Source organism: Gossypium hirsutum, chromosome D11, assembly GCF_007990345.1.
Source record: "Gossypium hirsutum isolate 1008001.06 chromosome D11, Gossypium_hirsutum_v2.1, whole genome shotgun sequence".
Lineage (NCBI taxonomy): Eukaryota > Viridiplantae > Streptophyta > Magnoliopsida > Malvales > Malvaceae > Gossypium > Gossypium hirsutum.
The window spans coordinates 55,484,318-55,509,102 of record NC_053447.1 but is presented as its reverse complement, the minus strand read 5'-3'; the positions used below and the strand labels follow the sequence as shown (position 1 = coordinate 55,509,102).

General features: G+C 35.7%; 2 protein-coding genes across 8 annotated transcripts; both read left to right on the top strand.

The window, feature by feature from the left end:
- The first annotated feature begins 1,611 nt into the window (after positions 1-1,611).
- On the top strand, positions 1,612-6,922 carry LOC121223123 (uncharacterized). 7 transcript variants are annotated; one of them, XM_041104158.1, is made up of 9 exons: positions 1,612-2,265; positions 2,335-2,643; positions 3,104-3,310; positions 3,609-3,710; positions 4,191-4,253; positions 5,599-5,656; positions 6,229-6,330; positions 6,433-6,521; positions 6,603-6,922. In XM_041104158.1, exons 5-9 carry the CDS (start codon positions 4,243-4,245, stop codon positions 6,793-6,795), a joined length of 453 nt encoding a protein of 150 aa, XP_040960092.1. In that variant the 5' UTR covers positions 1,612-2,265; positions 2,335-2,643; positions 3,104-3,310; positions 3,609-3,710; positions 4,191-4,242; the 3' UTR covers positions 6,796-6,922. The 7 variants fall into 7 exon arrangements, with proteins under 7 accessions (XP_040960092.1, XP_040960097.1, XP_040960096.1 ...); XM_041104163.1 differs by having other exon boundaries at positions 1,612-2,447; positions 2,531-2,643; positions 3,141-3,310; XM_041104162.1 differs by having other exon boundaries at positions 1,612-2,447; positions 2,531-2,643.
- LOC121203119 (probable UDP-3-O-acyl-N-acetylglucosamine deacetylase 1, mitochondrial) lies at positions 2,206-3,683 on the top strand. The gene is made up of 4 exons (XM_041104322.1): positions 2,206-2,265; positions 2,380-2,643; positions 3,104-3,310; positions 3,609-3,683. The coding sequence occupies exons 1-4, from the start codon at positions 2,206-2,208 to the stop codon at positions 3,681-3,683; spliced, it is 606 nt and encodes a 201-aa protein (XP_040960256.1).
- Positions 6,923-24,785: the final 17,863 nt, after the last annotated feature.

The following is a 24,785-nucleotide window of genomic DNA, read 5'->3' as shown; positions in this document are numbered from 1 at the left end:
ATTGATATTTCGTTGTATTTATTATATATTGGTCAAATTTACATTTAAATTATAACAAATAATATTGTTTAATACAAATTGTTTTTATTAAAGAGAATTCCTAATTCCTAACTCCTAGCTATTTATTATTATTTTTCAATCACAGTTTATTTAAACTACTACTAGAAAAATATATTAAATTATGAGTAAAATAAAATATCATAAAACTTAAAGTGTAAAAGATAGGATAGTATTAATTTTAAAATATTTAATTAATTATCATTATAGTTTAGGGTTTAATATATATTGTTTAGGGTATATGGTTAATTTAGGATTTAAGGCCGGTTTAGGAGTTACAATTTTAAGGTTTATAGATTATGGAATTAGGGATTAGGGATTTGGGTTTAAGGGTTGTAATTTAGGGGTTAGGGGTTAGAGATTAAGAGTTAGTGTTTTAAGGTTTATGAATTCAGTGTCAGGTTAGAGTTTAGGGTTTAGATTAATTAGTGTGTTCTAATTTATATTGAATAAGGTGTAAGGGTTAGGGGTTAGGGGTTAGGGGTTAGGGATTTGCGTTAGGGTTTAGGATTTAGGATTTAGGGTCTAGATTAATTAGTGTTTTTTAATTTATATATTAAATAAGATTTATGGGTTAGTAGTTAGGGGTTAGGGGTTAGAGATTAGGGGTTAAGAGTTAGTGATTTAGGGTTTAAAGATTTGAGACCGGGTTAGGGTTTAAGGTTTAGATTAATTAGTATTTTTTTAATTCCTATATTAATTAAGTTTTTATATAATTGTAAAAGAGGGGTTAAGGGTTTAGGGTTTATGTTTTATGATTTAGGGTTTAGGAGATAGGGATTAAGGGTTTATATTAATTGGTGTTTCTTAATTTATATATTAAATAATTTCTTATATAATTGTAAAAGAGATAATATTAATTTTAATATATTAAAATTATGATTACAGTTTAAATTATATAAGAGATAATAGATCAATTTTATACATATTAAATGGTTTAGGATTTAAGGTTTACTTTAGATTTGTTAAATGATAAAATTTTATACAATTAATTAATGTTTTTATATTTAAAAATATTTAATCTAAATTTAGATTAAATGGTTTAAATCATTTGATATATTTAAATATTAGATTTTTAAAAAAATTGATAAATAAATAAATTAATGTAACAAATTAATGTAATAGATTGACAATAAAAGAGATAATATGAATTTTAATTTATTAAAATTATCATTAATATAGTTTTTTAAAGTTTTTTTTTCATTTTTTGTTTTTGTTTTCTTACATAAAAAATTATATAAAAATTTTAAAATTTATCTAATTCTTTTAAATATTAGTTAAATTTTCAAAATTTATTTATTTAAATTTGATATGAATTATATAATAATTAAATATAAAATTGTAAGAAAAAGTCAATCATTAGTGGCGTTTATAAGAAAAACGCCGCAAAAGGTATAAAAACGCCGCAAATACCCATTGAATTTTTTAAAACGTAAAGTTTCATGGTAAAAATTTAATTTTATTTTTAGTGGCGTTTTTTTATAAAAACGCCACAAAATTCATTTTACTTAAAAAAAATTCGCCCTGCTTTTTTACCAAATTTCTCCCCTAAAACTCAAAAACGAAAAAACCCCAAATTTCCCCCCAAATTTTTCTTAGTTCTCTCATCCAAAAGCACAAATTTTGAAGACCAAATGGCAACAATTTCAGCATTTTCAACTCCTTTGCATTTAATCTCCCAAATCCATTTTAAATCTCCCAAAAACCTCTTCTTTTATCCAAATTCTATCCATTTTCAGACCAAAGTTTCCACCTTTTCTTCCAATAACTTGACCTTATCCTTCAAAAACAGCAAAACTCTTCACGGTACTTGGAAACTCAAGTCTGCAGAAGAAGAAGAAACAACTGTTGTTGAACAAGAACGAGAAGAAACAGCTGTCGCCGAACAAGAGTCTGTTTCCCCCCAATTTCCCCAAATCGACAGTCCTTTTATTTTTCCCAAACCATTTCTCCCCTACCCCGATTCCCTTTATTTTTGAATTTGCAACAATATGGGAAGTCATCCAAGCTATCACTCAATGCTTTTGAATTTGTTTTTTTTAGGGAAAAAGTTCAATGCTTTTTTAATATTTTCATAATTTTAAAACCCGCCAAAAGAAAATCTTGCCATAGCTGTAAGTTTAACCTCGTATCATTCCGCTCTGGAACATGCATCTCTCCGCCGCGATTAACTCATTCAAGTCCTCCAATCTCATCTCATGGAAAACGGTACCTTCCATCACTTCCAAAACATCCTAACCTGATCTCCATTTCCGTTAACTTCTACTGTGATCCCAGACCGGTAAGCTTCAACAAACCCTAGCGGGATGCATCGAACTGTAGGGAAAAACACCTCAGTCGGGGAAGGTTTCGAAGGTAAAGATATGGCCGGGATTCACCGGCCAAGGAAGGTACTTTGAGTTTCACTCAAATTTGATTCCTGCATCCATCGATTTTGTTCGAGAATCGCCGTTGTGTACCTCTCTTTGCAAAGACGGATACAAGATTCGGACCGTCGAGCATTTGCTTTCGGCTTTGGAAGCTAAAGGCATTGACAATTGTAGAATTCAGATTCAAAGTCTCGATTCTGAGGATACTGAGGTCGAGGTTAGTGCCATAATTTTTGTTTGGATATCAAAATTGATTTTTAATTTGCTTAAAATTGTAAGTTTTGTTATTCATTTGGTTGTTACTTTTGTCACATTCTTTCCTTTTTGCAAGAAAAGCGACTTTTCCTGTAAGGTATTGTTGGATAATAAAATGCATGATTTTACATTTTACATGGAACAAATATATATTCAATTGTTCGTTCACTTCAAGACAACTTTGGAGCAAGCTAAAAGCATGAAGCTGCAATCTAACAGCCGGAAAGAACCTTTGAAGGCCATATTGTAGGATATGCGTTCTGGATTGAGGGATGAGCGAGGAGATTTAAACATAGTCAATGAATTTGTAGAGAGAACTGTTTAATGTAACATATAATGTACAAACACTGTAATAATTTAGCTGAGTCTCTTTTTTCATACAATTTTATAGATGGTGATAATTGGAATTTTAACTAACACAGGTTCCTATTTTTGATGGGTCTGCAAATGCTTGGGTAGAGGCAATAGAACAAGTTGGCAGAAAAGAGGCCTTGGATCGGAGTGGCAACAATGTTGAGAAATTGGCACCATATTTGAGTGAACCATTTTATGTTTCGAGAAATGATTCTTTTATGGTTGCCTTCCCTGCTTCAAAGGTTCACATATCTTGTGGAATTGACTTTCCAAAGGTAAATTCTTTTGTTCTTTGGTATGCTGATTGTTAACCACATTGAATTCAAATGGTAATTGTCTCGTTAGTCTTGCTTTACCTTTTCTTCTCTTTTTTAGGGGAAATAGGAAAACAGTTTAAGAGCTTATCCTTTTTAACTTTTAATCGGCTTGGATGTGGGTAATGTGCAACTTTTTAATCACTTGGTTATAAAGACATCACAAGAGATCAGTTTTGTGCATAATCTATTTTTTTTTTACACTTTTAGCTCAGTCGAAATGTTTCTAATATGTGCTTGAAGTTGCTGTGTATTCTAGGGGCTTTGGGATGTAGAAAACGACAATGATGGCCAACAAGAAGGCTGCGTTTTGCGGGTTATATCCCAGTTTTAGCCATTCTATCTAAAATGTTCTTTGCAGGTAAGTCTTTTTGGTGTTCTTAATAGATGTTTAGTAGTTAACTGTTGAGTAACTTTGGTGCTTTGTTGATGTACCATGATTCAGGATAATCACTTAGTTTAGATGCTTTATAAATGTTAATCCTGTTGTAATTTGTCCATTGCATTTCAATAAATTTAGGTTGGTAATTTTCTTGAGCCAAATCTTTTGAAATTCATTGTGGAAATGCTTAATGATACTGTTTAGTTAATCATTTTTTTTTTCATTTGAGGTTTTTATTACATTTATGCCTATATACATGTAGCTTCTGTCCCAACTAAAAGATTGTTTGGTTTTTAATTACAAGCTTTTCCATGCATATTGACTGAGAATGTATGTATGCCTATATACATGCATATTGTGGAAATGTTCTTCTTTATCATTCTTGTTTTGGGTTTTCATTTTTTTTCTAAATGACTGACAGCTTCGATGCACCATTTTTTTGAACTATTTTTTTTGCAGCGATTGGGTTTAATGTAGAGGTTGTACAATACAACAACATCAAGTTTCAAGTATGGGATTTAGGTAAGTTAACGTTAATAAATCTGAAATAGCAGCTGATGTAGTTTATACAAATGGAGTTCAATTTAATTTATCGAATCATTGAAATTTGCCTTAATCCTTTTTCTTAAAATTGAATCATTTAATTGGTTTAATTTATTTAACACGTTAACTGTTGTGGTGTGTCTTCTAACTAATGTAGATGCAACCTCTTAAGTTACTTTGCTTCCTCTATTTATTTAATTCTGATATGCGGATATCTTGTGGGTTTTTCTGGCTGCTCTTTAGCTGGATATACATACAATCAGTATATGTCCAGCTGCTCTTTAGCTGGTTACATAATTTTTTATTCAGTATATGTCATATTCATGTTAGGACCTGTTTTGATGTTTATTTTACAGCAGTAGGCGACTGTTTAAAGGTAAATTTTTAATTTACCCCTGTTCAAGAAAATTATGTTAGCTAAAACAATAAGCTCGTTGATTTTCTGACTTGCTTAATATAGATTAGTTGTTTCATGTTTGGAAACTTTTGATGCTCTTGGTCTTATGTCCTGCAGTCATTGACAAAAATTTGGTTCTCATTCTTCACTTAACAAGTCCAGTGGCACATACATATGTAAACTAGGAAATTGAAACAAGAAAGAAACGCAAAGCCAAAGCACATTGATACTCTTGAATGATAGTTATAAATGAATAATATGCCTGACTTGGCATTTATAAAACTCACATGCTTGAAGGATAGAACAGAAATTGCTGTTAGAATTGGATTGTCAGCTTTAAGTGTCTATGACGTGTTTGATATTGGTTTCATTGGAAGAATTCATTGGTTTCATTGGTTTCTCTGCTGATATCAATTAATTTGTAAAAGCTTCTTGAAAATTAAGCATGTGCTTTGCTGAAGGAATTTGTATTTTTAAAATTTCATAATTCTATTTTGTAAACCGTGGTAATAAACTTTAAGGTTCATGGATATAGATATATATATATAGAGAGAGAGAGAGAGAAGTGCAATAGGGACTGTAATTCTTTCTTAATTATTAGCTACTATTTGAGACCATCCAAGGTTAAGCTTATTCCATGTTTCTTATCTTGTGCATTCTTTTTTGTGTTTTTTTCATTGAGGGTTTCATATGGTCTTTAGTAGTTTTTCTCTTCATGTTTGATTATTTATCATCAACCGAATTGACAAAAATGCAAAGAAAAAGAAGCATGTATTTTGTATATTTAACTTATTCACCCTCTTTCATGTGCTTCATATAACATTTATGTTATTCATATTTAAAATCACTAAAGGACATGTTCGGTCTCTTTTTTTAAAATTAAAAAAAATCACTTCTCTTAACATCCGTGTATTATGTTCTTTGCAGAAATTCATATGTTGGCAATCTTTCTCTTTTCTATGAAATAGAGGAGAAGCTTAAGCAGGTGACTATGTTCAGTTTTCTTTTTCCTTTTACTTGATTCCTCTAAACAAGACCGAGTTTTGCTCCAGCATCTTTTTCACTAAGATGTCCTTGTCATTATTTACATTTTGAACAAACATACTGTTAAAGATCATAACATGATTTATCCATCACAGAGCTGCTTGGTAGGAAGTTGATGAAATTTTTTATTCTGCATGCTACAATACTTGCATATTCTTTGATTAATAACTAACAAGAACGTGCATCTGAGGAAGAAATAAAATAACAGGTTTGTATGTTAAATTTGTGTCCATTTTATTTTAATTTCTTAATTTTCATCAGCTTTAGATCATGTCAATTTATATTTTTTTATGCAAGCAAGGCTGAATTATATATTAGTATTCAGAAGGAAAGTTTAATGGTGTTTTCCTTTCAATTTTGTATTGGCATAAGCTAAACGTGGTCATATTAAGTTTTCAACATTCGGGAAACTTTTACGTGCAACTGGGACTTAGGAAGCTTGCAATACTGGCTGAATCTTTCATGTTTAAACTGGCTTTTTTATGGATCTAATTGTCAGACAATTGGGTGCAGGGTCACAACGTTGTACTTATATCAAACCATCATACTGAAGCTGACCCAATCATCATCTCATTGTTGCTTGAGAAAGCAAATCCGCATATTGCTGAGAACATGGTGATTCTCTCTTGAATTAATTTCTCATTCTGAGCCTGCTGTAGTAGCCTTCATCTATGCCCTTGAGGCCTTGACTGTACTTGGGTTCTGTGGTTGCAATAGCTGCTGGGATGGTACATAGCATGGCTATTACTGAAGATGGAGCATTATTTTATTGGGTTTCCTCAGATCCTCATCTTAGATGCCAACAGGTTCTATTCCATTGTCTTTGTTGATTTTAACTTCCCCTGGAGTGAAGCTTTTATTTACTTCATTTGGATGAATTTGTACAGCAATATTCCCTTTGTGAGAAAAACAATCGTAAGCATTTCTGCTGGTAAGTACTGGGCTGCTACTGCTACTGCTACATGTGGGATGGCAAGAAAAGTATGGAAAAACCACATTTTGCAACTCGGTTACACCGAGTTAAGGGAAAAAAGATCCCTTAAAGAGTTGATTTTGAGAGTTGGTCATGAGAGAATGTAACTTGTAAACAATTTTCTAATATAGAATGTAACTTGTAAACAGAACTTATGTAATTCTAATGTAATTCTAATATAGAATGTAAACAATTTTCTTATGTAATTCTAATATAGAATGTAACTTGTTTTAATTTGCTTAATTTAAATTCATTAATTTTTATATTTAGCTTTAAAGTTAAAATTTTAATAGAAATTTTAATTTAATATTTTTATCCTTAAAAGTATATAGTTTAAAGTTTAAATTTTAAAAATAAAACATAATATTATATTTATGATAGAAATATATATTATTTAATTAAAATATTTTTTAAGTCATGTTTTTAGCGGCGTTTGTGGTAAAAGCACTGCTAAAGGTCCTGATCTTTAGCGGCGTTTGTGGAAAAAGCGCCGCTAAAGGTCCTGGTCTTTAGCGGCGTTTGTGGAAAAAGCGCCGCTAAAGGTCCTGGTCTTTAGCGGCGTTTGTAGGAAAAGCGTCGCTAAAGGTCTTGGTTTTTAGCGGCGTTTGTGGAAAAAGCGCCGCTAACACTCATTAGCGGCGTTTTTTTGGCGCTCCTGAAAGCGCTGCAAATACTTTTAGTGACTCTAAAAAGCGCCGCTAAAGACCTAAAAAAGCGCCGCTAAAAGCTTGTTTTGGTGTAGTGAATGTACGTATTAGAGATAGTGTATGAATTTTTTATTCTTAATTTTTTTAAAAAAAATTACTCGTTCAATCTGTTTTAATTAAAATAAAATATATTATTATTAACATTAATATCCTTATTAAGATAAAATTCTTTAATTGATTATTTTTATTAAATTAAATATGGACTAGTTTATTCATTATTTTTGTATTTAAATTGATAGAATGAGTTGGTTTCTTATGACTTAAAAAAAGTTAGCTTATGATAAAATTTAAATTATTTAATTTTTTATTAAAATAAAAATTTATATTCTTTTTATTACCATTAAAATCAAAATTCCTATTAAATTGAAATTGGTCAATTAATTATATTTATTAAATTAAACATTGACTAATACTTTCTACTAATTTTTTTCGATATTTAAATAGAATTGAAGTTTTTTATGGTTCCGACTAGCCTATCTCCATTCTATTTATCAGCAATAAAGAAGAACTTTCACAATAAAATGGTTAGACATTTCAACTTAGAATAAAGAAAAACACATAAATGAGTTGAATAATATAAAAATTGGTTTGTTATGTCTCTCTAAGACGTTATTTCTTTTTATATATATAACCACTTTCCTGCACATTCAAGATGTATAATATCATATTAAAGACACGAGGAATTGCCGAGAGGGATGAAGGGATGGTTAGACAAGGGTATGGAGGTTAAAATTATCCAGGCGTGAAGGTGGTTTATCTGTGTCCTAGGATCTTGTGCTTTGACAAACATACATCTAGTGAATGATATGTTTAAAGTTACTGAGCAAACCATTTTAGATCACAACCTGCAAGTCCAGATTGCTTATCTGGTATTACTGACAAAATTTTACTTTAGTTTTTTTCTTTGAAGGGCTAATAACATTTTATTCAATAAACAAGGGGCACAGAAGCATGCCAAGAAATATTATCAGCTAAAAATATTTTTCCTCGACCACAAATGACCATTTTAACTGATTGGGACTGTGGAATATAGTTGTTTCCATTGACCTTGTAACCTATGATAGGAGTATGAAAACTTTCAAATCCATCCTGATTCCCTTAGGACATCGTTTCATGTTTGGGTGAGATATCGACCGATAACTCCATTGTTTTTTTCCTTTGGTCATGCCATATCTAGTCATTGGAAAAAAATTGGATTAATGATATATGTTTTGGAATTGATACCTTGAAGAATTTGAAGAATGAACAACTATTTTATTCTAATTGGAACTATTTAGATGCTGAAGTGGGAAACAAAATTAAGAAACTAATGTATTATTTCACATAAAACCAGGGAAAAAATCAAAGGCTGATTTCACAAAAATAAGTTTCCAAGTAAATCAGATTCTCTGGTTTCAACATTTCCAACTAAAACGATGGCTTACTACTAGCTAAAGGCAGTTAAAGAGGGGCTGTCGTTAATGAGTGGACTTTTTAGGATGACTCAAGCTTATCTGTCCAAGACTGTTTTGTGGTTAAAAACAAATTTGATGTTTGATGCGATCCCTATATAGAGAGAGCTTTGAAGTTTAATGATGATGATTCTACTTTCGAAAAACTAGGGACATCAAGTTGTGGGGTTGTGTTGCATTATGATTGTGGGGCTGATAGGAATTTCAGAATATGAATTTGCTAAAATTGAGACCGTTAAATGTGCGCTTGACTTAAACTGAAAAAGTTTGAATCTCCAATATCTTCCCGATTGAATACTTGAATTTTACTCGCCAAAATAGAAAGAATGTCCTTTAGAACAGTCTGACTGGCATACTGTGCATTTTGAGGGATATTTTCTAAGATAATTGCCCCCACATCTTCATTATGTGCATTTTGAATTTTACTCGCCAAAATAGAAAGAATGTCCTTGAGCTGTAGCCGATTTCTTGCAACTCGCTCAGAATTTTGTTTCTCAATAATCCTCTCAATATTTTGCAAGGAGTTATGAAGATCAAGACAATTTTTCATAGCATTCTCATGTAAAGAATTTGCATCTTTACCCACATGAGTAACAAAAGGACATTTAGATCTTTCATTGACCTTCTTCCATGATCGAAATCCTTGGCTTGTAAAAGTTTTTCAATGATCCCAAATGGCTTGTTGAAGAGAAAACAAGGAACGGAATACCAAAATAACATTCTAGAAATTCAAATTTTGATGAAAGTATCAAAACCTTAGGCCTAGGTATCGATACCTAGCTTTCAATATCGATACATATGTTAAAAACGATACCAAAATCACATTCTATTTTGGAAATTTTGAGTTTTAAAGCCTAAGTATCGATACCCATACCTTTGGTATCGATACATTGGGTAAATTTTGGTAAAAATCAGTTAAAAGTTCACTAAAACACCCTACAATATATTGGATTCAACTCAACACTTAAGACCAATTCAAGATGCATTTAAACAAGTTAAAACAACTCCAAATCAATCACAATTATCACTTTAACAAACCACATTTGCAGATAGACTTATTACCTCAATAATTCATTTCATATAGAACCAAAATACTTCAAATAAAAACCAAAATTATATAAACCCTTTGCAATTTCCCTGGCTTTTTCCTCTTCCCCTCAAATTATACATAAATGTACAGTATTAGAGATAGTGAATGAAATCTTTATGCTTGATTTTTTAAAAAAAAAATTAGTTCTTCAATCTTTTTTAATTAAAATAAAATATATTATTATTAACATTAATATCCTTATTAAAATAAAATTATTTAATTGATTATTTTTATTAAATTAAATATGGACTAGTTTATTCATTATTTCTATATTTAAATTGATAGAATGAGTTAGTTTCTTATGACTTCAAAAAGTTAGTTTATGATAAAATTTAAATTATTTAATTTTTTTATCAAAATAAAATTTATATTGTTTTTATTACCATTAAAATCAAAATTCTTATTAAATTGAAATTGCTAAATTAATTATATTTATTAAATTAAAGATTGACTAGTACTTTCTATTAATTTTTTTTCTATATTTAAATAGAATTGAAGTTTTTATGGTTCCAACTAGCCTATATCTGTTCTATTTATCGTCAACAAAGAAGTGCTTTCACAATCAAATGGCTAGACATTTTAACTTAGAATAAAGCGAAACACATGAATGAGTTGAGTAATATAAAAATTGGTTTGTTATGTCTCTCTAAGTTATTCTTTTCATATATATAACCACTTTCCTGCATATTCAAGATGTATAATATCATATTCAAGACACAAGGAATTGCCGAGAGGGATGAAGGAATGGTTAGACAAGGGTATGGAGGTTAAAATTATCTAGGCGTGAAGGCGGTTTATCTGTGTCCTAGTGTCACGGACTAAGGATTTTTGCCTCACAATCCGTGCGGCTTTAGGCAGTTTCTTGCTTCAAAAATGCCTAAGTCAGCCTAACTCCCACGATTTGAGGATTCAATAGAATTCCCCTTTGAAAAACCAACACAAACGAAAGCAACTCAAAGATCAAGCAAAGATGAACGAAGAACGCAATAAGAACTAGCCACGAAATATCAAGAACACAAGAGAGAATAATGTTTGAGTGAATACTCTCAAGAACTCTTATTATTCCTCAAAACTCAAGTGATTTACAATGAGGGGAGAGTCTTCTATTTATAGTAGAGCCTCCCCAAATCTAACGGTATAGATCAAGTACATGAACGACTAAGATCGAATGGTATCTACAAATCAAATCTCTAAGATTACAAAATCATATCTTCTAAGATTACATATCAAATCTACGATTGTATATCCTCGAAGATTATGTTTCCATATGTGACGAGCTTGTAGATGGGCCTTCAATCTCTTCAAGCAATGGGTCAGTCCGATCGAGCCAAATGACCTCCTTCCCACTTGATGGATCACACGAATGTGTCATGGTTGTGGGCTCCCATGCGCAACCCATGACATTCTCCCCCACCGAATCTAGCGACGTCCTCGTCTCGTCCTCCGCATGGTAACGATCTATCTTATCTTGAAATTGCCACAAGGCTTCAGCGGGTTCCCAACTTGTCTCACTATCGGGGAATCCCTTCCATCGAACTAGGTATTCATGCCGCGGTCGATAGTACTTCCGTCTGATCACACGATCCCCCTCTATGTTCTCCATTTCTCTATCATAGGCGGTTTTTACCCCCATCGGCGCTCGTTTGGACTTGTTTCGTTCTGGATCTTCTCCATCTTCATGGAATGGCTTAAGCATACTCACATGAAACACTGGATGAAGTTTGAGTTTTTCAGGAAACTCAAGCTTGTAGGCCACCTTGCCTACCTTCTTCACAACTCGGAACGGCCCCTCATAACGTCGAACAAGCCCTTTATGCAACCCATTGTGCCGCAAAATCAGGTGCAGTTTAGCAAGGACGGAGTCACCAACCTGATATTGTACATCCCTTCGGTTCTGATCCGCCCACTTCTTATTGCGCTTACTCGCTTTGTGAAGACAAGCTCTAGCCAAATTGTTTTGCTCTTGCCAATCTCTCGCAAATCGATAGGCTGCCAGATTCGGTCCCCCATAAGGAGTCGCAACGGCATTGGGTGTAAGTGGCTGTTGTCCTGTCACTATCTCGAACGGACTCTGGTTTGTTGCCCCACTTCTTTGCAAATTGTAAGAAAACTGAGCCACATCCAGCAACTTTGGCCAGTCCCTTTGTGTGGCACTCACATAGTGCCGAAGATACATCTCCAACAACGCATTCACTCGTTCAGTTTGCCCATCGGTTTGTGGATGCATGCTAGTTGAAAAGTTCAAGTTCGAGCCCATTAACTTGAACAACTCCGTCCAGAATCGTCCCGTGAATTGCCCATCTCGATGCTGATGATAGATTGTGGCACTCCCCAATACTTCACCACATGTCTAAGAAACAAGCGAGCAGCCTCCTCAGCAGGACACTCCTTGGTTACGAGGATAAAAGTTGCATACTTCGAAAACCTGTCCACCACAACAAAAATGCTTGCAAATCCATCAGATTTAGGCAAACCTACAATAAAGTCCATGGATAAACTCTCTCATGGGCGCTCCAGAATAGGTAAAGGCTGTAGCAACCCAGCAGGAGCCTTCAACTCAATTTTATCTTGTTGGCACACCAAACAAGTTTTCATGTAAGTCTCCACATCGTCACTCATGTGAGGCCAATAAAATCGATCCTCCAAGAGAGCCAAAGTGCGGTGCATGCCCGGATGACCAGCCCATCTTGAATCATGACATTCCTTCATGACTTCCTTTCGTAAGTTCCCATGTTGGGGCACATATAGACGTTGTCCTTGAGTGTATAGTAATTCTCCTTCGAGCCAAAATCGTCTCGTTTTTCCCTCCTTGGCAAGCTCAATCAAATTTTTGGCCGTGGAATCGTGGGACAACCCTTATTGAATGCGCTCCAATAAGGGGCTATTGGGTTGGCTTATCATTGCAAATTCCATCTTTCGGCTAAGCGCATCAGCCACAATGTTGGCACTCCTCGGCTTGTACTCCATGCTAAAATCAAACTCCGCTAGGAAAACCTGCCAACGAGCCTGTTTGCGGGACAACTTTTTCTGGGTTAGGAGATAACTATTTGCAACATTATCAGTGAATACCATGAACCTGGAACCCAGCAAATAGTGCCTCCATGTGCGTAAACAATGCACCACAGCAGTCATCTCTTTTTCTTGGACTGTGTATCTCCGTTCCGTCTCATTCAGCTTTCGACTCTCGAAAGCAATTGGATGCCCCTCTTGCATCAATACTCCCCCAATTGCATAGTCTGAAGCATCCGTACCTACCTCATACACCTTTGAAAAGTCCAGTAAAGCAAGTACAGGTTCACTCACCATTGCTTGCTTTACTTGGTCGAAAGCTTTCTTACACCGAGAGTCCCAGTCCCATACTTTACCCTTTTTCAACAAGTCCGTCAAGGGTACAGTGATCTTGGAGTAGCCTTCAATGAAACGTCGATAGTAGTTTGCTAAACCAAGAAAGGACCGCAATTCCATTACCTTGGTTGGTGGCTCCTAATCAGAAATTGCTTGGACTTTGCTTGCATCCATTTGGATCATGCGACCTCCTACAATATGGCCAAGAAAAGACACCTCTCGTTGGGCAAATGAGCATTTTTCCTCTTTGACATACAGCTCATTTTCCCGTAGGACTTGGAACACCTCCCTCAGATGTCCAACGTGCTCCTCAAGCATCTTACTATACACGACAATGTCGTCAAGATAAATAACCACAAAGCGATCTAAGAAAGGTTGTAATACCTTATTCATTAGGGTGTAAAATGTTGCCGGAGCATTTTTCAACCCGAACGGCATCACCAATAATTCAAAAGACCCATATCGAGTCACACAGGCTGTTTTGGGCTTATCCCCTTCGGCTACTCTCACTTGGTAGTACCCCGATCGCAAATCCAACTTAGTAAACCATCTTACGCTACCAAGTTGATCAAACAAATCTGCAATAAGAGGAATGGGATACCTGTTCTTCACAGTGATCTTGTTTAAGGCCCTATAGTCAATGCACAATCTTAAGGACCCATCATGCGTCCTTTGGAATAACACTGGCGCACCAAATGGGGCTTTGGAAGGTTTAATGAACCCGACATCTGGAAGTTCCCTTAACTGCTTCCGCAATTCCTCCAACTCAGGCGGAGACATTCGATATAGTGCCCTTGCTGGCGGCTCAGTATTAGGCAACAACTCAAACTTGTGATCCACCTCCCTTTTCGGTGGCAATGTCTTGGGCAACTCCGTGGGCATTATATCTTGAAAAGACTGCAACAGCTACTTCACTTCCTTTGGAATTTCCCCTCGAATTTCTCATCCACATTGTCCCTTAAGGTGGCTAAATAGGAGACTTCGTTTCTACGTACTCCTTTGGCAAATTGGATTGCCGACAATGTTTTGCCTTCCATGTTTCCCTTTATTTTCATTCGCACCATATATCGGTGGTTCGAATCAGAGATCGTCATGTAATTCTCGGAAGAATGAATATTCGCATTAAGTCGGTCAAGCAAACTCAATCCTACCACAAAATCATAATCATCAAGTGGGATTACCCTAATGGTTGCCTTGCCTGTCCACTCGCCAAGTTTGAGTTCCACCCCTTTAGCCACACCCGTTATGGGAATACTTTCTGAGTTCACCGTTTTGAGTCGACCCGAATCTTCCTCCACTTTGAGACCGAGTTCCTTTGCCATCTCTTTGGATATGAACAAATCGGATGCGCCAGTATCAACAAGGGTATTCAATTTCTTGTCTGCCACGATGATATCCACAAACATCAACCCATTACTTGCCTTGTCTTCAACACCACCCAAAAAATTCGCTAAGACTTTTGGTGTCATGATCGCCCTCTTCGTGCGCTTCCACAGCTTTGAAAGCGGCCCTCTTTGGACAAGCACTAAACCTGTGTGGACTTTGACAAAGATATCATCTCATTGGCCCTTTCTCATCCCATGGTCTACCATCATTAGTCCTTGGGGGCTTCGCCATTCCTTTTGGTTTGTTCTTTGTCTCCCCCACCATTTCCTTTCGGTCTTGGCTTGGGCTTGGAAGCGTCACTATTGTCAAACTTCCTCCCACCAACTTCGTAAAAGTTTTTTGCCTCAGCCATGGCTACAGTCAAATTAGTGATACCTAGGCGAAGCAACTCTTGCTTAGCCTACATTTTTAGCCCATCCTCAAACCAATAAAATGCTTCCTTCTCATTCAAATCGGAGATCTGAAGCATCAGCTCAATAAACTCCCGCACATAATCTCGAACGGTGCTTTGTTGTGTAAGCTGGCGCAACTTAGCACGAGCCTCCTTTTCAGCATGCTGCAGATAAAACTGCTTCTTTAACTCTCCTTGGAACTCCTCCCAAGTCCCAATAGCTGTTCCTCCATGTTTCTCATCCGTGGACCTACGTCGCCACCACAAGAGAGCAACATCAGTAAAGTAAATCGAAGTAGTGTTTACCTTAGTGGCATCGTCTTCAATGCCCATTGCTCGAAAATATTGCTCCAATTCCCATAGGAAGTTGTCCACTTCTCTCGCAGACCTAACCCCCTTGAACTTCTCAGGTTTTGGAACATCAACATGACGTTGCTTCGGTCCTGAAGCCAACATCCCACTTCCCAGAGCGACTTTATAGATTGTGAGCTCCCTCTTAAGCTCAGCAATCTCTTCTTTCATGGCAGTCACCAGGGCCTCAAGAGCTTCGTCCCTTACCGTCAACTTGTCTGAAGTGGACCTAAGAGTCTCCAGCACGAATTCCTTGCTGTCTTCCCTCAGTTCCTCCATACGGGTCAGGACCACTTCGAGTGTCTCCCTCATGTCACCAACAGACTCCTCGAGATTGACTACTCGATTTTCCAAGCTTGACAACATGTCCCTCGATTGACTAGCCTTTCTAGCCCTCCCACGGGCCTCCATTGGCTCATTCTCACCAACTTCTCTCGACATCCTTTAATAGTGCTTTTGAAAAACTTGGCTCGGATACCAACTGTCACGGACTAAGGATTTTTGCCTCACAATCCGTGCAGCCTTAGGCAGTTTCTTGCTTCAAAAACGCGTAAGTCAGCCTAACTCCCACGATTTGAGGATTCAATAGAATTCCCCTTTGAAAAACCAACACAAACGAAAGTAACTCAAAGATCAAGCAAAGATGAACGAAGAACGCAATAAGAACTAGCCACGAAATATCAAGAACACAAGAGAGAATAATGTTTCTGTGAATACTCTCAAGAACTCTTATTATTCCTCAAAACTCAAGTGATTTACAATGAGGGGAGAGTCCTCTATTTATAGTAGAGCCTCCCCAAATCTAACTGTACAGATCAAGTACATGAACGGCTAAGATCTAATGGTATCTACAAATCAAATCTCTAAGATTACAAAATCATATCTTCTAAGATTACATATCAAATCTACGATTGTATATCCTCGAAGATTATGTTTCCATATGTGACGAGCTTGTAGATGGGCCTTCAATCTCTTCAAGTAATGGGTCAGTCCGATCGGGCCAAATGACCTCCTTCCCACTTGATGGATCACACGAATGTGTCATGGTTGCGGGCTCCCATGCGCAACCCATGACACTAGGATCTTGTGCTTTGAAAAACAACATCTAGTGAATGATATGTTGAAAGTTATTGAGCAAACCATTTAAGATCACAACTCACAAGTCCATATTGTTTATCTGGTATTACTGACAAAATTTTACTTTAATTTTTTTCCTTGAAGGGCTAATAGCATTTTATTCAATAAACAAGGGGCACAGAAGCATATAAAAAGTATTATTCAGCTAAAAATAATTTTCCTCGATTACTCGGTTACTCGCTTTTCTCCTTCATGGACGGTTTCTTTGGATACAATCAGATAAAGATGCATCCCGAAGACATGGAAAAGTACATTCGTAACCCTGTGGGGAACATTTTGCTATAAAGTGATGCTATTTGGATGAAAGAATACGGGAGCAACGTATCAAAAAGTCATGGTAACCTTGTTCCATGACATGATGCACAAGGAAATCGAGGTTTACGTCGACAATATGATTGCAAAATTTAGAACAGAAAAGGAACATGTGCAGGTCCTGAGAAGATTGTTCTTAAGATTGAGGAAGCTCCAGCTCAAGCTCAATCCAACAAAATGCACTTTCGGAGCTAGGTTAGGAAAGCTGTTAAGCTTCATAGGCAGTGAAAAAGGAATTGAGATTGACCCAGATAAAGTCAAGGTAATACAAGAATTACCTCCACCACGCACTCAGAACAAAGTTCAAGGTTTCCTAGGAAGACTGAATTACATTTCTCGGTTTATTTCACAACTAACCGAGAAATGTGACCCCATATTCCGTCTTTTGAAGAAACATAATCCAGGAATATGAGACGAAGAATGTAAGGAACCTTTTGACAATGTAAAACAGTACTTGTCCAATACTCTGGTACTGTCACAACCTAGTCCAAATAGGCCACTGATATTGTATTTAACAGTGTTCGATAATTCCATGGGATGTGTGCTAGGCCAACATAATGAGACAGGAAGGAAAGAAAGGGTGATATACCATCTCAGTAAGAAATTGACTGATTGTGAAATGAGATACTCGCCTATTGAGAAATTATGTTGTGCTTTGATTTGGACAACTCAGAGACTAAGGCGGTACATTTTGTACCATACGACTTGGCTAATTTCAAAATTAGACCCTTTAAAGTATATGATAGAGTCGACTGCTTTAAATGGGAGGATGCTCAGATGGCAGATTTTGCTTTTCGAATTTGACATAGTTTATGTGAGCCAGAAGGCCATGAAAGGGAGTGCACTAATAGACCTTCTAGCTAGTAGAGCCTTGGAGCATTACGAGCCTTTAAACTTTGATTTCCCGAACAAGGACTTGATATATATGGAAACCACTGAAGAAAATTCCCAAGTAGGTTACATTTGGAATCTAAACTTTGACGGAGCCTTAAACGCTGTAGGCAATGGAATTGGGTCAGTCTTAGTATCCCCAAACGGAGATCATTGTCCTTTTACTAGCAAATTGGATTTTGAATGCACAAAAAACATGGCAGAATATGAAGCGTGCATCATGGGCATCTGTGCAGCCATAGAACGTAAAATCAAAGTACTAGAGGTATATGGGGATTCCGCATTGGTGATATACCAACTCAAAGGAGAATGGGAGGCAAGAGATCCCAAATTAATTAGTTATTGAAAGTTCGTTCTTGAATTGATTGATGAGTTTGATGACATTACTTTTTGCTATCTCCCACGGGATGAAATTTAGATGGTTGATGCGTTGGCTACCCTAGCTTTCCTGATCAAGTGAACAAACAAGAGGATGTTAAGCTTATCCAGATGAGTATCTATGCGATCCCCGGCTCATTGTTACGGCATCGAAGGAAAGGAAAATGATGATCATCCTTAGTATCAACATATACTATGATATGTGAAGAATCGCGAATACCCTGACTAGGCAACTGAGAATGATAAGAGGACATTGAGAAGACTAGCCATTCACTATGTCTTAGATGGAGAGATCTTATACAAAAGGGGAAAGGATCAGGTACTATTAAGATGCGTGAAATTTTTGGAGGCTAAGAAAATCTTAGAAGAAGTCCATGAGGGTATCTGCAGAATGCATGCAAATGGTTTCACAATGGCCAGGCAGATTATGAGATTCGGGTACTACTAGTCCACCATGGAAGGAGATTGCATCAATTATGCCAAGAAGTGCCATAAATGTCAAATTTATGGAGACAAAATACACGCACCTTCTCCACCTCTTCACGTTATGACTTCTCCATGGCCTTTCTCCATGTGGGGCATGGATGTCACTGGGCTAATATCGTCGAAGGCTTCCAATGGGCATCGCTTCATCTTTGTGGTCATTGATTACTTTACTAAGTGGGTGGAAGCTGCTTCATATGCTAACGTCATGAATTCAACAGTCGGTAAATTCTTAAAAAAAGAGATCACATGTCGATATGGGATGCCAGAAAGAATCATATCTGACAATACGCTAAATTTGAACAATAGCACAATAGCGGAGGTCTGCAGTCAATTCAAGATCAGACGCCATAACTGGTCACCGTATCTCCCAAAAATGAATAGTGCGGTAGAGGCAACTAATAAAAATATTAAGAAGATCATGGGGAAAATGACTGAGACTTACAAAGACTCGCATGAGAAATTACCATTTGCTTTCTTTGCTCACCGAACATCTATCAGGACCTCCACCGGGACAACGTCTTTCTCTCTGGTTTATGGGATGGAGGCAATTTTACCCATCGAAGTCAAAATTCTTTCTCTTTGGGTATTGGCTGAGTTAAAGTTGGATGAAGCAGAATGGATACAATCTCGATATGATCAATTGAACCTAATTGAAGAAAAAAAGGCTAAAAGCTATTCATCACTGTCAGATGTACCAAAAATGAATGATACGAGCTTACAACAAAAATGTTCATCCTAGAGAATTCCACGAGAGGGACCTGGTATTGAAAAAGATTCTTCCCCTAAAAAACGATTTTAGAGGGAAGTGGATGCCAAATTTGGAAGGACCTTATGTGGTAAGGAAAGCTTTTCTGGAGGAGCATTGATTTTGACCGAGATGGATGGTAAAAACTTGCTTAATCATGTAAATTTAGATTTAGTCAAGAAGTACTTCACCTAAAGAAGGAGAAGGGACCAAGGCGAAAACCCGTAAAGGGCGCTTTGAGTCTTAAAAAATAAAAACAGGAGAGGCCAAGGTGAAAACCCGCAAAGGGCGCCTTGAGACCAAAGGGGATTTGAGTTGAAAACCCGAAAAAGGCGGCTCAAATTTTGATCAAAATGGAGTGCGGTAATCTTGCTATGCCTAAATCAACAGGATAGGGACTACGACATCTAGGGCATCGACAAGGTACTCTAGATCTCCTAAACACATGTCAAGCTCAAAACGGTTTTTAGAAAGTTTGTACATAGAAGTTGAAGTTGCGATATCTAGGGCACCTAGTCTTCATATTATCTATATTAAATTTTCTATTCTTGGAATACTTTTTCCTTTTCAAGATACATGTTCCCAATCAATTCCTTTTTTATTTTTTTACCATCGTTGATAATTTATTCATTTCGAGCTATGTTCCAAATCAATTCTATTCTTATCCAGTGCTATGATATTTTGCAAGCATGTTGCATTGGAATAATGATTAATGGATTAACAATACTTTCACAAAGAAAGTTTTGCATATTATTCTAGAAGTTTCTAAATGATACAAGAACCTGAAGCAGAATTATTGTTTAGAATGCAACAGGTTTAAAGGTTGGAAATATCTGAGAAGGAAGAGTCTAAATTAAGACTATCCCTTCGGATTATGTTGTCAAGATATTGATTGAACAAAACGATAAGATATCTTGTCGGTGATAAAGCTTCAATGAGCAAATAAACAATGATTACCAAGCAATAAGAGGAGGTTATTCTTGGAGAAGAAAATTCTACATTTGTGCATAAACATCTGGTCACGACACCCTGGGAATGGTGTAAAAGACCAAAGAGATTCACATCCTGTACCCTTGAATTGCAATATGAGAGGATTGAGAAAGAGCCAGATCTTATACTCCTGGGTTACAGTTGGAGGAAGATGGTACAAATCTTATGTCCCAAAAGTACAGTGGAATGAACCTTGAAGTTATAGTGGGGGCAATCTGATTAAGTAAAATGTGAGTGTTTCTTTGGAGATACCAGCTGAACAAGATGACATTATAACATGTCAGTGTTAAAGCATTAATGAACAACGAGCAATGACAACTCAAACATTAAGGGATCATTCTCATGACATTTTGCATTCATATAGATATCATGCGTACACATCTAGTTAGGAGCATTTGATTCATTCTGATCATAACATCCTAATCACCAGACATAAATAGGTCCATGAAATGGACTCTATAGGTCATGTTCCCCAAAGAACAGATTAGTGAAACCACAAATCTTATACAACTGAAGTTACAGTGGGATGGATTAAAGTCATTATGATAAATCTTATCTCCCTAAAGTTACAGTGAAACAGATTAAAGCCACTAATCTTGCCCCGTGAAGTTACAGTGGGGTAGATTGCAGTTACAAGTTTGATCTCCCTGAAGATGCAGTGGAGCAGACTGAAGATAGCAAATCTCATTTTCCTGAAGTTGCAGTGGAACAGATTAAGGCTAAATTATAGACCTTACCTCCCTGAAGTTGTAGTGGAGTAGGTTAAAGTCACCAATCTTATTCCCCTGAAGTTTTAGTAGGGCAGATTGAAGTTAAAAGTCTTATCTCCCTGAAGTTACAGAGGAGTAGACTGAAGATAGCAAATCTTATGTCCTTAAAGTTGCAGTGGAACAGATTGAAGCTATAAATTACAGATCTTATATCTTTTAAGTTTTAGTAGAGCAGATCATATCAAACCTTATCTCCCTGAAGTTGCAGTGGAGCAGGTTGAAGTTACAAGTCTTATCTCCTTGAAGTTGCAGTGGAGTAGACTGAAGATACAAATCTTATCCCCCTGAATTTGCAGTGGGGCAGATTAAAACTACAAGTCTTATCTCCCTGAAGCTGCAGTGGAGCAGATTGAAGATATCAAACCTTATCTCCCTGAAGTTACAGTGGAGCAGGTTAAAGCTACTAATCCTATCTCCTTGAAGTTGCAGTGGAATGGATTAAAACGATGAATCCTATACCTCTGAAGTTACAGTAGGTCAGATTAAATCTACCATAGCAAGTCTTATCTCCCTGAAGTTACAGTGGAGCAAACTGAAGATAGCAAATCTTGTCTCTCTGAAGATTGCATTGAAACAGATTGAAGCTACAAATCGCAGATCTTATCTTTTGGAGTTACAGTTAGGTAGATCATATCAAATCTTATCTCCTTGAAGTTGCGGTGGAGCAGACATTTCCCATACCCTTGAAGATATGGTGGATTGGAATGAAGCTACTTAGAAGAGAAACACCGAAGAAAGTCAAGACTCGGCTAGACAAGACAAAATTGGCCCTTTTTTCTTTGCTCCATTCCTATTACACAACAATGAGTAAAGAGGGGTAGCTATAATGGGCCAATTTTGGCCTGGACCCAAGACCAAAATAAACAAAAAATAAACCCCTCCAAAAAATAAAAGTCCAACAATTAAAAGTTCATTTACACAACCCAAAAACCAAACCCAATCCTAAGCCTAAATTAGTCCCCAGCCCAATAACCAAAAAATCAACAAACCCTAACTCAGCAAGGTGTGCCGCCACTACCTATCCCACACGTGCCGCACCTTCCCCACGTGCACCTCCATACGCCAGCTGGCCAATGGCCTCTACACCTGCAAAACAAACGAGCAAGAAGCAAATAATAGAAAATGTAGGAAAACAAAGAAAAATGTTGTATTTTCGGGCTATAAAAAAGCCCCAGTTCATGTATATTTTTTTGGACGCATATAATCAATAGAAAAAGAAAGATTACAAAAACGAAATCAAAGTTCTAGAAAAGGTGATTGATATTTCCTTTTTTTTCTTTTTCTATTTCTTTTAAATTTTTTCTCTGCTTTTTTGTAAAGAATAATAGAAAAAGGGTAAGTGAGAGGACTTACTGAAGGTCCATGGTCTCCTCGTCGTCTCAGATCGCCTTTCTTGGCGGAGCCATGGCGGAAGAACGGCAGATAAGGTGGCAACATGGAGGCTAGGGTCGAAACCCTAGCTGAGAAAATAGGAGCAGGCGCCTTTTTTTTTTGAAACATAGACTGCAAATGTTTTTTTTTTGTTAAGAAATTTTTGTTTAAGTAATAATACAATACGACGCCGTTTTGAGCTAGGGTCCATAGCGCCAAAATGACGCCGTTTGACAGCCATAACTTGCGCGACCCGACCCGCTCCTGGGGGATCCGTGTGTTTTTAAGCTTTGGGATATTTATCCCCCTAGTCCATCCGCATTTGCGAGGTGTTCCAAATAAGTCCGATTTGTTCTTTTATTTTTTTAAATTTCGCCTCGCATTTTGTTTTTATTTCATTTTGGCCCATATTGCAGCGCTGCGTTTTGGGGGACAGGGAATATTTCCCATTTGACCCCCATGTTATTCGGACATTATACTTTGGCCCTTCATTTTATTTTATTTTTATTTTTGTTTTTTCTTGTAATTCTATTTTGATTTCAGTATAGTCCTTAGTTGCCAAGTTAAATTATTCATGCTCAATATATTAATTTATGTAATTATTTAGTATTCTATTACTTTTAAAGTATTTAAATTTAAACTTATGTTATTTTAATATTCGAACTTGATATTAATTAAATTTATTGAGTACTATTTTGTATACCCTTGTGTATATTTAAATTTAATATTATACATATTTTTAGAAAAGGGAGAAATATTCTATTTATTTTATTTGTTTATTTATTCAGTCCCAAGTCAGTTTGATTTCAATTTGTTTTCGTAAATTTGCTATTTGTTTGTTTATTTTAAATCTTTTATCATATATTAAAAAATTTAAAATTGTTCTATCCCCCATTTTAATTTTTTTTATGTATATCCTTTTAACTATTTTGTATATTATTTTAAATTTATTTTTACTATTCATTTATTTTAAACTTTTTATATGTTGTTTTAAAATTGTCATGGAGGTTATTTATATTAAATTGCAGTGTATATTATTCATTTTAATTTGTTTTGCATATTATTTAACTTAAATTGTTGTGCTATTTACCTTAAAATTGTGTTGTATATAATTTCGTCGCAATTTCTTTGATTTTTGATATTAACATCAAGATGATATGTACCATTATGTGTACCGAATTCCTTAGTATATTGATTATTTGTCGTTCATTAGTGTACATTTTGTTTTCAAGATGTCACTTTGCGTTGTACATTATCATTCCATCGCGTTTTGTTCGCCTAAAAAGTTACGTTTAATATCATTTAAGTTTTGAAATCATTTTATTCCAAAGCTTTCAAGATAACGCAATACTCGGTATTTGGGGTCTCCGAGAAGATTGTGCCCTAACTTACTGGGTTCCAATTTTCCTCGTTGAATCTAAGTAATGAGTATCCTTTTTTTAATCAAAACATATAAATAAAAATCTCATTCTCGGGGATTCGATACGTTGTGTCCTAACTCATTGGATATGACATTTTGTTCTCTCGAGACGAGGATTTTTTTTAAAGGCAATATTCTATGTTTGGAATTTAGAGAAATTGTGCCCTAACTTACTGGGCTTCAATTTTTCATCTGACTTAAACAATTGAATATCCTTTTTAAACTTCATTGCATGAGTTTTAAAAATCAAAGGACAAGTTCATTTTTGAGGATGAGAAACATCATATCCTAACTCATTGGGTGTGACATTTTATCTCTCTGAAATAAGGGGGTCTTAGCATGTAATTTGATTTACACAAGTGTCTTTTTGAATAAAAGGATCGTATTTTAAAATTTTTTCAACATTAAGACACTAATTAATCAACTAGGTACCAATTTTTGGGCGTTACGAGGGTGCTAATCCTTCCTCGTATGTAACCGACTCCCTAACCCATCTTTCTGAATTTCGTGGACCAAAATTGTTGTTTTAATAAATCAAATCGTTTATAAAAATAACTATTTTTCGAGGTGACCCGATCACACCTCATTAAAAAAGATTGGTGGCAACTCTCATATTCGTTTTCGTTTTCAAAATTAAAGTCGACCCCATTTTCAAAAAAATAGTTTCGACATGATATATTCCAATTCTGGATTAAATCAAAGTGACTAAGCATGTTTGGACATCCTTTATTAGTGGTGAATTTCCACCTTAGTCACGCCGAAATTTGAGTAAACTACCTATTAATCACTCTAAATAGGGGTAGTTCCTATTTTGTTGACTCCAAAATTTTTAGTATAAATGCATCATTAGTCTTCTGTTACCATTTATTAGTGGAG

Bases quoted from the DNA above. Each gene is read 5' to 3' on its own strand.
- LOC121203119 (XM_041104322.1), top strand. From the start codon at position 2,206: ATGCATCTCTCCGCCGCGATTAACTCATTCAAGTCCTCCAATCTCATC. The intron at 2,266-2,379 runs GTACCTTCCATC...ATCGAACTGTAG, and splicing joins ATCTCATCTCATGGAAAACG to GGAAAAACACCTCAGTCGGG. The intron at 2,644-3,103 runs GTTAGTGCCATA...TAACTAACACAG, and splicing joins CTGAGGATACTGAGGTCGAG to GTTCCTATTTTTGATGGGTC.
- LOC121223123 (XM_041104158.1), top strand. The intron at 5,657-6,228 runs GTGACTATGTTC...AATTGGGTGCAG, and splicing joins TAGAGGAGAAGCTTAAGCAG to GGTCACAACGTTGTACTTAT. The intron at 6,522-6,602 runs GTTCTATTCCAT...GAATTTGTACAG, and splicing joins CTCATCTTAGATGCCAACAG to CAATATTCCCTTTGTGAGAA.